The sequence below is a fragment of the Bos taurus genome, chromosome 10 (genome assembly GCF_002263795.3).
Source record: "Bos taurus isolate L1 Dominette 01449 registration number 42190680 breed Hereford chromosome 10, ARS-UCD2.0, whole genome shotgun sequence".
Taxonomy (NCBI): domain Eukaryota; kingdom Metazoa; phylum Chordata; class Mammalia; order Artiodactyla; family Bovidae; genus Bos; species Bos taurus.
In genome coordinates this window covers 77798055-77814133 of record NC_037337.1, presented here as the reverse complement: position 1 = coordinate 77814133, position 16079 = coordinate 77798055, and the positions used below count along the sequence as shown (strand labels likewise).

The window sequence follows — 16079 nt, the reverse complement described above, 5'->3', positions numbered from 1 at the left end:
ATGAAAACTTAATAAAGTTATCTTTCTGCTATGTAAAACTACAGGTTATCCAAACAAAGTTAAGAAGCTTTAAGTCCTGGTTTTGCCTTTATAAACTCTGGAACTGTGGGAAGAGATTTTCTGTAAAATGATCATCTCTGCCTACTTCACTGGACTGTGTTACAGGATCACTGAGATAATGCAGTTGAAGTTATTCTGGTAATGTAACTACTATCCTGCATCCTTCTCCACCTTGAAAATTCTGTTCTAACACTGTGGTTCTGAAGGCTTTCTTGGTCCAGAAAGTACATTTCCCCTTCCCTGACTTCTCATAAGACTTTTATGCTTTTCCTCAGGGCATTAATCACATTCTCCCGGTATAATGTTAGTTGTTTAGTCTCTTTTCCCATGGACTGTAATGAGTTGAAAGGAGTCATTTAAAAAAAATTAATCTTGGTCCCCCACAGTAGCAGGTATTCAATAAATGTTCTGCAGATAAGTGAATGAATCAACACATGTATTAATATTAATCAATAGCTGACTTTGTTACAAACAATAGAAGCTGCAGAATGCCACAGTCTAGCCTACAAATCTATTTTCAGGAATTACTTAAGCATCAGTCTCTGAAAGGTAATAACATTTTACAGTATATTTTCTCCTTACAGAACCAAAATCCTTTTTTCATTCTTATATTATCACATCATCATTTTTAGGGAAGGTATTACCTTTCCTATTTTACAAATGGAAAAAAAATCAAAGCTCAATAATCCTATTATTAAGTAACTTGACCCAGAATTAGGGAACAGGCAGGAGTATTACCAAGGTCACTTAACTCATATTCTTTCCTTTAGGCAAAGAACATTTCCTGTGGTGTGAAATCTGGCATCAGGACACAGAAAAACTCATTCATAACTTTTTATGTATGGGTATAGGACAGAGCACATGCTTGTGAGCAAAGGTGTTCTTTTGGACTTTTTTTGCTTCCAAGATTTCCTGATACATTTCCTTTAACATAAGCATGAGACTGAATACATATATAAACAGTAATTACTAAGTGGGCTAAGAGACAACTTTAAATAACAATTTCAACATTATCTTACGTTACAAATGAAATCTTTGTTCTCAAAATGGGTTCCAAAACAAAAAAGAAAACAGAACATCAAAAATGCAAAATAATCACCAGTGGCAATGAAAGAAACCTAAGAATAAGGCGTAAAAAGAAAAGCTATAAATGTGAGGGCCCCATCTCATGGCCCTCTTAGAGTAAGATAGGAAGCATGTACAGTATCTAAAATATTCCCAATAAAATAAAATTTTGCTTGTTTCCCCAGGAGAGATAGCTAATTCAGAAATATGTTTTAATATATTTGCTGAATGAATAAATGAACAGATTATTAAGTGACTAAATGATGATGACTCAGCTGTTCTAAGTGAACAAAGGAAGAATGATCTCCCTGTGGCCTAAGGTGAACACTGGAACCTCTTTTTGGGGTGTGGCTATGAAAATTATACTAAACCTTGTAACATTCATACTGTACTCTAAAGTTATGTACCCCTGTTACTACATATCACTTTGGGAGAAACAAATCATATTCTTACCCAATAACCGGATGTTTGAAGCCTAGCTTCTTGGTGGCCTCTTCTATTTCCTTTTCTAGCCAAGGCTGCGGGCGGATCAAGTATTTGACAAACTGGGACACCCACCACACTGCAGGATCACCATGGACTCGTACAAGCCGATCTGCAAGGTCTTCTGGTACAGCCAGGGGTAGATATGGAGGACGAGGATGAAGACTGTCCACAATGGGGAGCTCGACTACCTGTACATTTTTGTCCTTTATTTCACCTGAGGGAATACCAAAGCATATCATCACATTGTATTGTGTGTACAACTACCATTTGACAAGAACTCACTCTGGGTGCTTTTATTGGCGCAGAAACTCTAAAGTATTACAATTTTCATTTTATAGAGGAAGTTAATTAAGTAACTTGCCTTCGGTACCAGAATAAAAGTGACAGAGCCGAATTTCACATTGAGGTTGGTCTGCCTCTCAAGTGTGTGGCCTTTTCTTTACTACCATAATGGGCTGCCATATCAATACCTCATAACCCAGATAAAGATGGTTTCCAGCACTTCAAGCAGCTAATCAGAGAATAACCATATTGTCAGTGGACACGTTCCCCTAGGCAAAGTCCTGTTTTTCATAACTGTTTTTCTTTTTAAAATTTGTATTGCAGTACCACTGACTTACAATGTTGTGCTACTTTCTGCTGTATGGAGAAGGACAAATATCAAAGGATAGCGCTTACATGTGGAATCTATGATTGTTTGTTTTGAATTAGACAAAGAGTTCTCAAAACTTCCAGCATGTCATGATAGCAAATGGCTCTTGCATACTTTTATGACAGAGCACAATGACTCTGGAGATATCTAAAGATTACAATTTTAAGACAAGTATCTCTTTTAAAGAAACAAAATAAGATAGTTCCAAAATCTTTTTTTTGCCTGGCCAAAATTAGACCTATTATATTTTCAATGATGACCATAATAGAATCTGTGTTTATTGTATACCTGAATAATTTTAATTTCAAGTTAGAAAAGAGATAGATAATTGCTGTAAATTATGATTAGTTTTGAAATTCAACTTCTATGTACCATTAATGTTACTGCTGTTCTATCAACTTTATAATACATTGAGAACAAACCAAGATGTTATAATCAGCATCCTCAGAGTTTATGTCACATTTTAAAGACCACATAGTATTAATAATAACTAGAAAACACAAACATACTAGGCAGAAAGATTTCACAAATATAAAATATACTGACTTAAATCTTAAGTAACAAAATATATTAACCTAAACATACAAAATAACTCCAGTTAAGATGTTGTCATTGGGCATAATAAATTAGAATCACAGTTAATCACTGGGCCATTAAAGAAAGAATGTATTTGTAGTGAGCACACCTAGAATATGTTTGAAATATATTCACCAAAATGAAACACAGTCCTTAAATTTTGTTTTTCTATACATGGAAAAAGTGTTTTAAAATAAATTACATGATCTGGGTATGTCACTCAAACCAACTGTATGGTTATTAGAAAGTCAGTTGTAAAACTAAGGATTAGAAACATCTGGTTAATATTTTCACTGATATGTAAAACTCATTTCAGGAGTCTTAGAACAAAACCCTTGACACATAATATATGTTGAGTGAATAAATTAGAATAAACAAATTTACCACCAGTATTGGAGTTCACCTTGTATGCCAGTTAAGAAAGAGCTGGGCAGCTTTATCAGATGAGAAACTGTAATTAAGAGTGTTTAGGGAAACAGTGAGCTGTATTTTAAATTAAGCTCTAATATCTCCCTAAGGCAAGGAAAATTAGGGTGCTTTCCCCAGTGTGGAGATGATAAGTAGTATATGTATGAGAAAGAAAAAATAAACTAAGGTAAAAAGCTAGCCTTTTCTTATAAAAAACAAAGAGAAAAAAGAAGGAAAACCCTAGCTTCTCCTATATGACCATAAACAAAAGCAAAATTAGTACAGCTACTTTCTTTTTGTAATTTCTTCCTGAAAAGGTTATGCTAAATTTCCCATGTAATTAGCTCCAAACTTCACTCAAGAGAAAGTATTACCTTCTATAAATAATTGTCCCAAGGCCTTAATTTCCGTATAGCTAGCTCTATTGACTATTTCATTTCAGAAATGAAAACTATGCTTGCACCTTCAAGACAAAGAACTCAGTATATTTGTATTGACTTATTTATTCATTCACTTGTTCAAATATTTACTGAATACTACACCAAGCCGCTTGATGAACGTGAAAGGGGAGAGTGAAAAAGTTGGCTTAAAGCTCAACATACAGAAAATGAAGATCATGGCATCCGGTCCCATCACTTCATGGGAAATAGAAGGGGAAACAGTGGAAACAGTGTCAGACTTTATTTTTATGGGCTCCAAAATCACTGCAGATGGTGACTGCAGCCATGAAATTAAAAGACGCTCACTCCTTGGAAGGAAAGTTATGACCAACCTAGATAGCATATTCAAAAGCAGAGACATTACTTTGCCAACAAAGGTCCATCTAGTCAAGGCTATGGTTTTTCCTGTGGTCATGTATGGATGTGAGAGTTGGACTGTGAAGAAGGCTGAGCGCCGAAGAATTGATGCTTTTGAACTGTGGTGTTGGAGAAGACTCTTGAGAGTCCCTTGGACTGCAAGGAGATCTAACCAGTCCATTCTGAAGGAGATCAGCCCTGGGGTTTCTTTGGAAGGAATGATGCTAAAGCTGAAACTCCAGTACTTTGGCCACCTCATGTGAAGAGTTGACTCATTGGAAAAGACTCTGATGCTGGGAGGGATTGGGGGCAGGAGGAGAAGGAGACGACAGAGGATGAGATGGCTGGATGGTATCACTGACTCGATGGACATGAGTCTGGGTGAACTCCAGGAGTTGGTGATGGACAGGGAGGCCTGGTGTGCTGAGATTCATGGGGTCGCAAAGAGTCGGACATGACTGAGCGACTGAACTGAACTGAACACCATGCCAAACACTGTGCTAGTCAGAGTACAGCCTATAGAGTGATGACATGGTTACTGACTGTCAAGATTTCCAGTTCAAAAACCTCACTCAGAACCAGACTGCTTTTGGTGAAACGAATAAACAAAGGAACACACAACACCATCATCACCAACAAACATGCTATCCAAAACATATCAATACTCAGTTATCCAGTAAAATATTAAGAAACGGGTATTCATAAATGAAAAAAACTGTCATAAAATAAAATTTTAGCCTCCTCAACAATGACATATTTCAAAATGAAAGAAAATTACATAGTACATGCTAAGTTGGAAGTTCTTTTCTTTTACTTGGTTTGCCATAAAACATTTTTATTCTATTGGAATACACATTCAAAAGAATTTAAACCTGGAACAGATCCTAGAGATAATCTTATTCAGTTTTCTAAACTTTAGTCATTTATGTACCATCTTTGTAATTTCTGCCATATCCATATGTACCATCTGTACTATTTAATGTTAAAAAATCCACTTTTTAAAAAGTTAAATTGATTTACTTTGTATATGGTAACTGAAACTATAACTTTGCTACAAACAAAACTATGTTATTAAATTTTATACAAATTCTCTTGCTTATAAAGGGCTCTAAGTTCAAGCCAGATTTTTTTTTTTTTAATTTATTTGGCTGCATGTGGCACACAGGATCTTTGTTGGATCATGCAAGATCTTTTGTTGCAGTGCCTAGACTCTCTAGTTGTGGCAGGTGGGCTACAGAGGCCGCAGGCTTCAGTAGTTGGCATGTGAGCTCTCTAGCTGTGGCACGCAGGCTCTGGGATGTGGGCTCAGCAGCTGTGGTGTGGGGTTAGCTACTCTGTAGCGTAAGGGATCCTAGTTCCCTGACCAGGGATCGACCTGCGTAACTCTACATTGCAAGGCAGATTCTCACTGGATCACCACGGAAGTCCCCAGATTCTATTAAAAGACTGAATGAGGAATAACTCAGCTATGTGAGTCAATGTTTAATTTTTTTTTTCTTTTCAGAAAACTGCCTGACATTATCTTATATGCCACCTAAAGTCACTTCTAGTAATCTGTGGTAGGTTTCAGAATTTTGGGAAACACACATTTATTTAAACCCCCTCATTTTCCAGAGGAAACAGATTAAGAGTGGTCAAGAGAATTTCTCAAAGGTAATCAGACTCTAGTGCTTACTCTACTATACTATATTCTGCTTTCTGGAACATGCATTTTAAGAAAAAAGCATTTAAGTACATCCCTGTTTACCAATGAAGAGTGCTCTGCCATTCTACTAAGACTGTTGTTTAGCTGCTAAATTGTGTCTGACTCTGTGACCCCACAGACTGTAGCCTGTCAGGCTCCATTGTTCATGGGGTTTCCCAGGCAAGAATACCAGAGTGGGTTGCTATTTCCCTCTCCAAGGGATCTTCCTGACCCAGGGACTGAACTCTCATCTCCTGCACTGCAGGCAGATTCTTTACCAGTGAGCCATGACAGAAGCCCAGATTAAGACACCAGCGTTGGTTTAAAAAAAAAAAAAAAGTGCTGCATCAGTCTTCCAGCAAGAGAATATTTTAGATATACAAATTATACGTTAAGTTAGCACTACTCATCTGTAAAGAACCAGTGCAAACTAGCCTGGGTGTTACACCACTGACTGCCCAGTTCAACCTGAATTGATACAGTCATTATTATCTCAGATTTCAGATGACCTCTCTGGTTGATAACCCTATTTTATCAGGTCATTCTCTTTGCCAAGGGCAGATTAAGACTCAAAAAGCTTGTTAGTACACAACAAGCCTGTTCTCTGGCAGGAGCATAGGTAGCTCTTTGTAAGGGATGATCTTCTCAGCTACAAGCAAGTACTTCTAGAAGAGCCCTCCTCCCTGCTAGTCAATTCATAACAGCTCCATTTAAAAGCATTACTCTGCTACTATTTTATGTAGCATAAATCGGAGACACTAGCCCTGCAGATAGTCAATTAGAGTTATTAGTCTTCAAAAGAAAGGGCTTTAGAAGCTTAATATCCACCATAGCTAGACAGCATATTAAAAAGTAGAGACATTACTTTGCCAACAAAGGTCCGTCTAGTCAAAGCTATGGTTTTTCCAGTAGTCATGTACGGATTTGAGCTGGACTATAAAGAAAGCTCAGTGCCGAAGAACTGATGCTTTTGAACTGTGGTGTTGGAGAAGACACTTGAGAGTCCCTTGGACTGCGAGGAGATCAAACCAGTCAATCCTAAAGGAAATTAGTCCTGAAAATTCATTGGAAGGACTGATACTGAAGCTGAAACTCCAATACTTCGGCCACCTGATGAGAAGAACTGACTCATTGGAAAAGACCTTGATACTGGGAGTAATTGAAGGCGGGAGGAGAAGGGGACAACAGAGGATGAGATGGTTGGATGGCATCATTGACTCGATGGACATGAGTTTGAGTAAGCTCTGAGAGTTTGTGATGGACAGGGAAGCCCGGCATGCTGCAGTCCATGGGGTCGCAAAGAGTTGGACATGACTGAGTGACTAAACTGAACTGATAAATTAATGAGCTTTGCTGTAATGAAAAATGTTTCAAGGATGTAAAGATTTTCGGCCCCAGTCCATAAGACTTCTTCTGTAATTACTGTCTTGTGAGAGAAGCAGAACTCAGGAAGGGGCACTCTCCTAAAAACAGAATTCATGGAGCTCAGACTGGTCAAAGCAAAGACGTCTGGAATAGGGTTGTCAGTTGAGAAAAATCTTCAAAAGACATCACAATCTATAACTTTAATTCACTTGTGGGGAGAAGGGAGTTATTAGTAACTTTTTGGTGATTCTGAATCAGAAAACCTGTCTACTTTTTGGACTCAAGCTTCTTAAAGAGATTTCCCTCAATACCCACATAGGTTCTGGCTGCCTCCAAATAAGTACAATGAGATAGAATAAGGTTTTAATTCTCCTCCTAAGTGTGGTCTTGAATGGGTCTAGCAGCTAGGTGCCATCCCATTCAACAGCCATACCAAAGACTCTGTCAACTGCTGGGACTCATGGCTCCACTGGAGGCTAGAGCAGGGAGCAACATCAAACAAAATATAGCAAAGCAAATGCCTATTCATAACGTACCATGACTGTGTGCACCGTGATTAAGAGTATAGGCTCTGGAGTCATAAAAATTGGAGTTCAAATTCTCTATCAGCTAACTGTTGTGTGATCTTGGATAGGTTATATTTAACTTCACCCCTTTTTCTTCATCTGGAAAATGGCATTGATAACAGCAATTTTCTGATATGTAAAATAGGGTTAATAATAGTATCTTACTCGTCAATAACTCAAGTTATTCTGTGGATGAGATATTGCATGGAGAAAGCTGAATACAATGCCTGATTCACAGTAATTCTCAAAAAATGTTAGCTCTTATCCTGGGACCAATTCTGCTGAACAATTCTCAAGAACCTGGCTATTGTTAGGTCCAGGAAGAGATTATTTGCCAAAATATCATATCCTCTGAAAAATACATCAAAGTGCCCCATTTCAGTGAGCCAAAGATATGCTCCCAAATACAGCAGATAAGGACATATAAGATATACACCCAAAGTAAATCTTGTTCATACTGTTTACCACAGGCAATAACAACTGAACACAGAGTGAACAGCAATTCTGATCTATGTGAAAATTCTGATACTCTATCATCACTATCTTAACCGAAATTCTGTGCTATACTGAAAGCTCAGAATAGCAGTAAGTTGTCTAAACTGGTAAACTCCCTGCTCACGTCACAGCAAGGAATTTATATGCTTAAATTATATCCACAAAGACTATCTGGACTTTGGGGATTTACATTTTCTTTGCCACAATGTGGGCAAATATGACTGATTAAATTCTTACTCAACTTTCCGAGACTTGTTAGAGAAGGTATGAGTAAAAAGACCAAAAGTCAACCACCTGTGTTGATACCTCCAGAGGCATGGTGGGTGGGGGGTGTTTGTTTGATTTTCTTTAATTTATAGGTGGCCATTAAAAAAAAAAAATCACATAAATATGCAAGCTCTGTTCTTTGGGATTTTAACATGACATTAATATTTATATCCTTATTTAATGGATGAGCTCTGTTCTCATTTAAAATATGAAGGAAAGATACACTATTAAAAAATGAACATCTGGGCCACTTTCCTTTTGTTTTTCAACCACTGCAGCTGATAGAGATCTCTTCCTGAACTTGAATGAACAACTGTCATCTGTCATATGAATTCCGTCACTGCTCTACATAAGCAACAACTCAAAAGACTGTTATTACTTCCAGTTTGAATGCTTGAACCAGTTGAGTGAAAAGTTCCAAATTCAATCATATGAAACACACTGCAGTGTTAGCAACATTCTTAAGAATTAGCATATCACTATGTGAACGACTATGCAGCATTCTTCTGAGGTGCTTGCTGCTTTTACTAGCAACAGAAATGCCTTGCAAAAGCAATCAGGCTCATGGTTCACTGACCTCAATGATATTCTGACAGGCTTAACTCTGGATCGAGGACTAAAAGAACAGCTAATGGAAAATATGCAATAGCTTAGTGAATTATGCAGTTCAGGATAAGGTAGGCAGGACAGTGTCAAAAGAAAAAAGACCAAACATATTTGTTTGCTTCATGGCACTAAACAGGATTCCTGAAGTCGTTCTTAATGTTTCTGAAACAAAATTAGTCATTTAACCTTCATATACATATATGTTACTTTGCCAAGAGGTTCCAGACAGTCCATAGACACTATGTTCATAAAGGGGATGCTGACAACAGCTTTTTTTTTTGATGATTCACATTGTGCAGGTCTTATAACTCCATGACTAGAGGTTTGGGGGAGTTTTTTGTTTTTCAGGAATACCTTCTTCTAACTTAGAACCTTCTTCTAACCCAAAGGATCCCAGAGAATCCTAGAACAGCTTTTCTCATTGATAAGAAACATGGAAACGGAGAAGAGAAAAGCAGCAGAAACAAAGACAAACTGCAATTTCATCAAATTTAATAAAGAGCCAAACCTCTTTCCCCAATGATTGAAAAAAAAAAAATCACGTGAAAAAAAAATCACGATTCCACTCTCATATTCCTCTTATTCTTTCATCACATGTCATGTCTCCTTGAAAGAAAGAGCCAGGAGGAAGGACCTCAAGGTAATAACAGCCTTTCATTCCTTGAGAATCCCAGGAAGAAGTGAAGGGGTAAGCAGGTGTGCTGTCAGGCTCTTGCAGAACAGAGCTGTCAGGTGGCACGCTGTGCTCCCTTTTGCTGTGGGGGTTTTATAGCTGTCTCTGTGGTCAGCACAGAGTTGAAGAGTTAGGAATGTGGTTTCATGCTGACTTTATAGATACTTGTAATTTTACACTAAGTTATCATCCAATTATGTTACATCAGAAAAGCCTAATTAAGGTTCCTTGGTGATAGAGTAACGGTCCATCCTAAAACCCTAAGATGCAAGAATTATAACAAGAAATTTTGGTTATTTCATGAGAGAAGGAAATGAAAATACACTCATGTTGGAAGAAGGAAATAATAACAAAACAGTTAAGACTTTTGTAGGATGTGAGGAAAAAAGACAACTTAATCAAGTATGGTGCTGTGTTAAAGTACTACAAATTACTGATAAAACAGACAAATATATTAGCTTACTAAAATAGGAACAACAAACCTTCCTTACAGTGTATGCTGTGTGCTTAGTCGCTCAGTCGTGCTAGACTCTTTGTGACCCATGGACTGTAGCCCACTTCCCTGGTGGCTCATATGGTAAAGAATCTACCCGCAGTGCAGGATACCTGGAGTTTGCTCAAACTCATGTCCACTGAGTTGGTGATGCGGTCCAACCATCTCATCCTTTTTTATCCCTTTCTCCTCCTGCCTTCAATCTTTCCCAGCATCAGGGCCTTTTCCAATGAGATGATCCCTACTATTTCCTATTATATGCAACATATTTTTCAACCTGTAGACAGTTATCTATCAACAGGCCACGAAGTCTTAATCTGGTAGATCTCTAAATTAGAGGCCACTATTTATCATAATCCTATCTTCATTTCAACTGATAAAGAGTCTGGCAGGGATGAAGGTCCAGAGTCTGTTCTTCCCATATGCTTTGCTCCTTCTCAATGACTTCTGCCATAAACCATTTCTAAAACAGCTCCCACATCCACCCCCTCCCCACTGGACCTCTCCATCAGCATCTTGAATCAAGAGGTGACACTTGCTGAACACCAACCGTATGCCAGGTTCTACACTAAACATTTTCCATAACATTATCCTAATTAGTCCACAAAGTCCTTATGTGGTGAGTACTCGCTTATCCCCATTTTACAGATGAAGTTAAGTAACCTGTTTAAGGTCATCTAGCAAGCACTCAGGAGTTGAACTTAGACATTCTGATTTCAGAGTTTAAAGTCTTACTCCATTCCTATTCCACTCCCTTAAAGTTTCAGAGAAGGCCAAAATACCTCTCATGGAATGAAAGAGAGGGGAGAGGGCCAGGCTCCAGGTGTGAGTTTAAATAGCAAGACAAAGGAAGAGGTAAGGCAGCTCCCACAGGTAAGATCTAGATCTATCTCTGCAGAGTGCACTGGATCTAGAAATTTAGTGTTAAAGTGAAAGACATAAAACACTGATCATGTGTACTCATAAAACTATCAGAAGATGTGAGTTGTGGCTTAACAAAACAATATCATTCATTGTCATTTTGGGTTCACACTTGGGATCTCCCAAGAAATGAAACAGTAATTAAAGACAGCTGATCTCAACTTTAAATTATTCATATGAAATAAAGTGCTTGTTAGTCAATTTAAAGCTAGGGTTAGGAGTTAATAATATCTTCACAATTTGACTGTAAAAAGAAAGTATGAATTAGCCAACCAATGACAGTCTTATTTCCTAATAATGATAAAATAAGCTTTCCATGAAGAAGAAATAGCCTACTTCATAACATAGAATATGGAAGCAAAGTTGTTATAAAAGATTTATTAAACTTATAAATAATTCTATTATTTATTTACATACTTTCAACGATTAAACATTAAAGCGAAAAATATTATGCAATCTAAAATATTTCTGTCCTTAAAAAAGCTTCTACTTTTAATTTCTTAAGTGGTATATTAGGGATAAATAGAAGTAAATAAATTTCAACTTACTCATGAAAACCTTATAAACTGACTGAAGTATCTACTGTTGATGATATGATCCAAGAGTTATGGTATAATAATTGATGGCATCCAAAATAATCATAAAATAAATACAAGTATTTGTATTTTCAGAAACATTTCCAGCCTTGATTATTATAAAAATTAACTTTATTCATGTCAGTGGAATTTCTGAAAAATTAAAAAATATCACAAAAAGAACTTCTAGAGGTGATACAAAGTAATTTTTACTAGGTTGAACATACATGAAAGAGGAAATCACAATTATGCTGGTATGTGTATAAATCTGTGAAGTTCAACTACTCCATCTTAAAAATAAGGAGAAATAATGTTTTTTAAAAGGACAGAGATCTTCCAAATGATAAGAGGAGAAGAAGAGAATCATTCTCTTCTACCTGAAAAAATGAGAGCTAAGAGGGGATACGTTCAAAGCCTACAAAAATCATGAAAGATTTAGATAATGTGTTCAAGATGTACTCCCCAAATCTTAGAATTAGGAATGTTTCACTGGTGCTTGAAAAAATAACTTCAAGAATAAATAAAGTCTAATTTTACACAATAGGTGAAATTCTTACAGAACTCATTACCCCAAGAGAAGATAAAAGTCAGATTTAATATGTTTGGGGGAAAATATAAATGTTCAGACCTTGATATCATGGATGGCAACTATATCTCTTATGAAATGTCAGTGAGAACTGCTGCTAAATCAGAGTTCTGAATTGGATGAATCAATAATATGACCCTAAATGCCCTTTTTAGGCTTCAATGCACAGGAAACAATATATACAAGATAATAAGACTGCATTACATTTTGGTTCTAAAGGATGCTTTTTCTTTGTGTACTAACAAATTGTTATTTCTTTTCCTTTCAGTTGGAGATAAGGGGTAGATATACCATTGAAACAGAAGAAGATAAAAGGAGGAAGAATATAATATTACTTATGCCTGTTGATACTGCTTACTTGGTTAGAAAAGATTATAAAATTCATAAAATAAAGGATATTGGAATTCTGACATTGGTACCTCATAGTTAAGTTTTGTAGGACAAAACTTGTACATGATAATTTGCTTTTGTCAGTATCAAAAAACCAGAAAACGGATTCACTGAGAGGTCACTGGTAGCAGGGCTAGAAACCTGGTCAAAATAGCTCAAGTGAAAAGGAAAGAATATAAGGGAATTGCCAAAAAAAAAACAAAACAAAAAACAAAAACAAGAAGTACAACTGTATTTTACAGAAAATGAGAAACCTGCAATTTTTTTTTTTTTTTACCATGGTCTGTGCAGGTCAGCTACACTCTTTGCTAAGTGACTTCTCTCTTGTCAGTGCCCCATCTTGTAGTCATCAGCTTGAGTCTACAGGATTTTACAACTTAGTCTCACCCTTAGATAAGCAGAGTCTCTTGTAAGGATATTAACATTTACTGAGATCATGTGCTGAATACTGTGCTAAATGCCTATGAATATTATTTCTCTTAATTACAAAAATTACCCTATAGGACAAGTATACTTACAGATGACCAGTGGAGTTAGAAGACAGACCCACCAGACTCCAGAGCTGGTGTGCTCAAGTGCAAGATTAGATTACCTGCCAATAGGTAACTTGTTGGCACACCCCAGCCTAAAGGGTTAGTTTCTCAGAGTCAGATACTCATTCTGGCCTCTACATTTGTGAATATACCTGTGCATGTGTGTGTATGGATGCATGCAAGAGGGGAGGAGTGGTTACAGGATATCCATAAAACAGTAAAGGGCTGCATTGCCCAAAGAGATGTTTTCAGATGAAGTGTGGGGACATAAAAACTGATGTACAGTAAATCTTTGACTTTTAGGAATTTATTATTTTTTCCTGTTTCGGTTCATTTTGATATTTGGCAAAACTAATACAATTATGTAAAGTTTAAAAATAAAAATTAAATTAAATTAAAAAAAATTTATTTTTTTCTCATAGAAAAAATGTATTATAGGCATGAATCACATTATCATCTCAACAGTGTTCATGTAGATTTGTTCCTATTATCATAATCATAGTAAAAATATGACTATAAATGTCTATTCACAAGTTGCTCTCCTAACCTAAACTGAAGATCAGTAAAGAGGAAAAACATCTATTTCTACCTTCCAGAAAAACATCCACTTCTGCTTCACTGACTATGCAAAAGCCTTTGACTGTGTGGATCACAACAAACTGTGAAAAATTCTTAGAGAGATGGGAATACTAGACCCAGGTTAGGGACGGGAGGAGACAGGGTCACAGGATGAGATGGCTGGATGACATCAGAGACTCGATAGACATGAATGTGGACAAACTCCGGGAGATAGTGAAGGGTAGGGAAACCTGGCGTGCTGCAGTCCATGGGGCCACAAACAGCTGGACATGACTGAAGAGACTGAACCAACAACAACAGCTAAAAAAAACTGCCTATTTAAGGAGTGTCTAAGAAAATCTAAAAACAAGGGAGACAAAAAAAAGAGGATACTAGAGGAAAATTTAACGTTGGCTACCACAGCTACCACAGTTTAATAGTAAACACAGCCTAAATCCTAACCAGATTAACATAAAACCTTACACTAAAGGCCCATCTATTTCAGTTCTGTGTTTACATAATCCATTATGTTCAGTTTTCAACACAAAATTGTAAGATATGCTAAAAGCGCCCCCCCCCCCCCCGAAAAAAAAAGAAAAAAAAAATCAGACTGAAGGAACAAAGCAACCACTGGATCCAGATTTATATATGGCAGACATTTTAGAATTATCAGACCAGGAATTTTAAATAACTATGATTAACATGTTAAGAATTCCAATGAAAAAAGTGAACAATTTGCAAGAAGAGATAAGTAATGTAAGCAAAGAGATGAAGACTCTAAGAAAGAACCAAAAAAAAATGCTAGAAATGAAAAACACTAACAAATGAATGTGTTTGATGGGTTCATCAGTAAACTGGACATGACTGAATGAAAGAATCAATGAGCTTGAAGATAATCACAATATAAACTTACAAAACTGACTGGAAAGAGAAAAAAAAATGAATGAAACAGAATATCCAAAAACTGAGACAATTACAAAAGGAGAACATACATGTAATGGGAATGCCAGAGGAAAAAAAAGAGAGAAAGAAAGAGAAGAAATATTTGAAGTAATAATGCCGTGAAAGTGAAAGTGAAGTTGCTCAGTAGTGTCCAACTCTTTTGGACCCCGTGGACTGTAGCCTACTAGGCTCCTCTCTCCAGGGGGAGATTCTTCAGGCAAGAATACTGGAGTGGGTTGCCATTTCCTTCTCCAGGGGAGCTTCCCGACTCAGGGATCGAACCTGGGTCTCCCGCGTTGCAGTCAGATGCTTTAACCTCTGAACCACCAGTAATGCCATAGAGATTTCCAAAATTAATGATAACAACAATCCACAGATCTAGAAAGTTCAGAGAACATACTAAGCAGGATAAATAAATAAAAAATCTATATCATGAATGTTATATTCAAACTATAGAAAATCAAAAAAAAAAATCTTGAAACAAGTCGAGGAGGTAGGGGAGAATCTTATCAATAAAGGAACAAGAGTAAGAATTACATAAGCCTTCTTTTCAAAAACCATGGAAGCAAGAAGGGACTGGAGTAAAATACTTTGCTTTTAAAGAGTGAAAAATCAGCTGCTTAGAATTCTGTATTCAGTAAAACTTCCTTCAAAAGTCAAAAGAGACTTTCTCAGACAAAAATTGAGGAAAACTGTCGCTAGCTTCAGAGAGAAGAAAATATGTCAAAAACTCATATATACATACATACATATATAGCAAAGAGTGTTAAAGAAGGGATAAATGAAAGTTAAATAGAATCTTTTCTTTTTCTTATTCTTTATTAATCTAATAGATAACAGTTTGTTTAAAGTAATAACAGCAACAAAATATTTCATGATCATAACTTATGGATAAGCTATGCTTCAAAAAACTAAGATGATGGCATTCGGTTCCATCACTTCATGGTATATAGATGGGGAAAAAAATGGAAACATTGACAGATTTTATTTTCTTGGGCTTCAAAATCACTGAAGGTGACCACAGCCATAAAATTAAAAGATGGTTGCTCCTTAGAAGAAAAGCTATGATAAACCTAGGAAGCGTACTCAAAAGCAGAGATATCACTTTGCTGACAAAGGTCCATATAGTCAAAGCTATGGTTTTTGTAAGTCATGTACAGATGTGAGAGTTGGATCATAAAGAAGGATAAGTGCTGAAGAACTGATGCTTTTGAAGCCTGATGTTGGAGAAGACTCTTGAGAGTTTCTTAGACAGCAAGGAGATTAAACTAGTTAATCCTAAAGGAAATCTACGGAAGGACGGATGCTGAAGCTCCAATACTTTGGCCATCTGACGTGAAGAGCCCACTCATTAGAAAAGACCCTGATGCTGGGAAAGACT

At 36.7% G+C, this 16079-nt stretch overlaps 1 protein-coding gene across 12 annotated transcripts in view; it reads right to left on the bottom strand.

Annotated features, from left to right (window-relative positions):
* FUT8 (fucosyltransferase 8) overlaps positions 1 to 16079 on the bottom strand; it is a 330255-nt gene that overhangs the window by 24023 nt on the left and 290153 nt on the right. For all 12 annotated transcript variants that reach the window (XM_024997231.2, XM_005211923.5, XM_024997235.2 and 9 more), the window contains 1 exon segment: positions 1579 to 1825. In XM_024997231.2, coding sequence (XP_024852999.1) covers positions 1579 to 1825 — 247 coding nt within the window.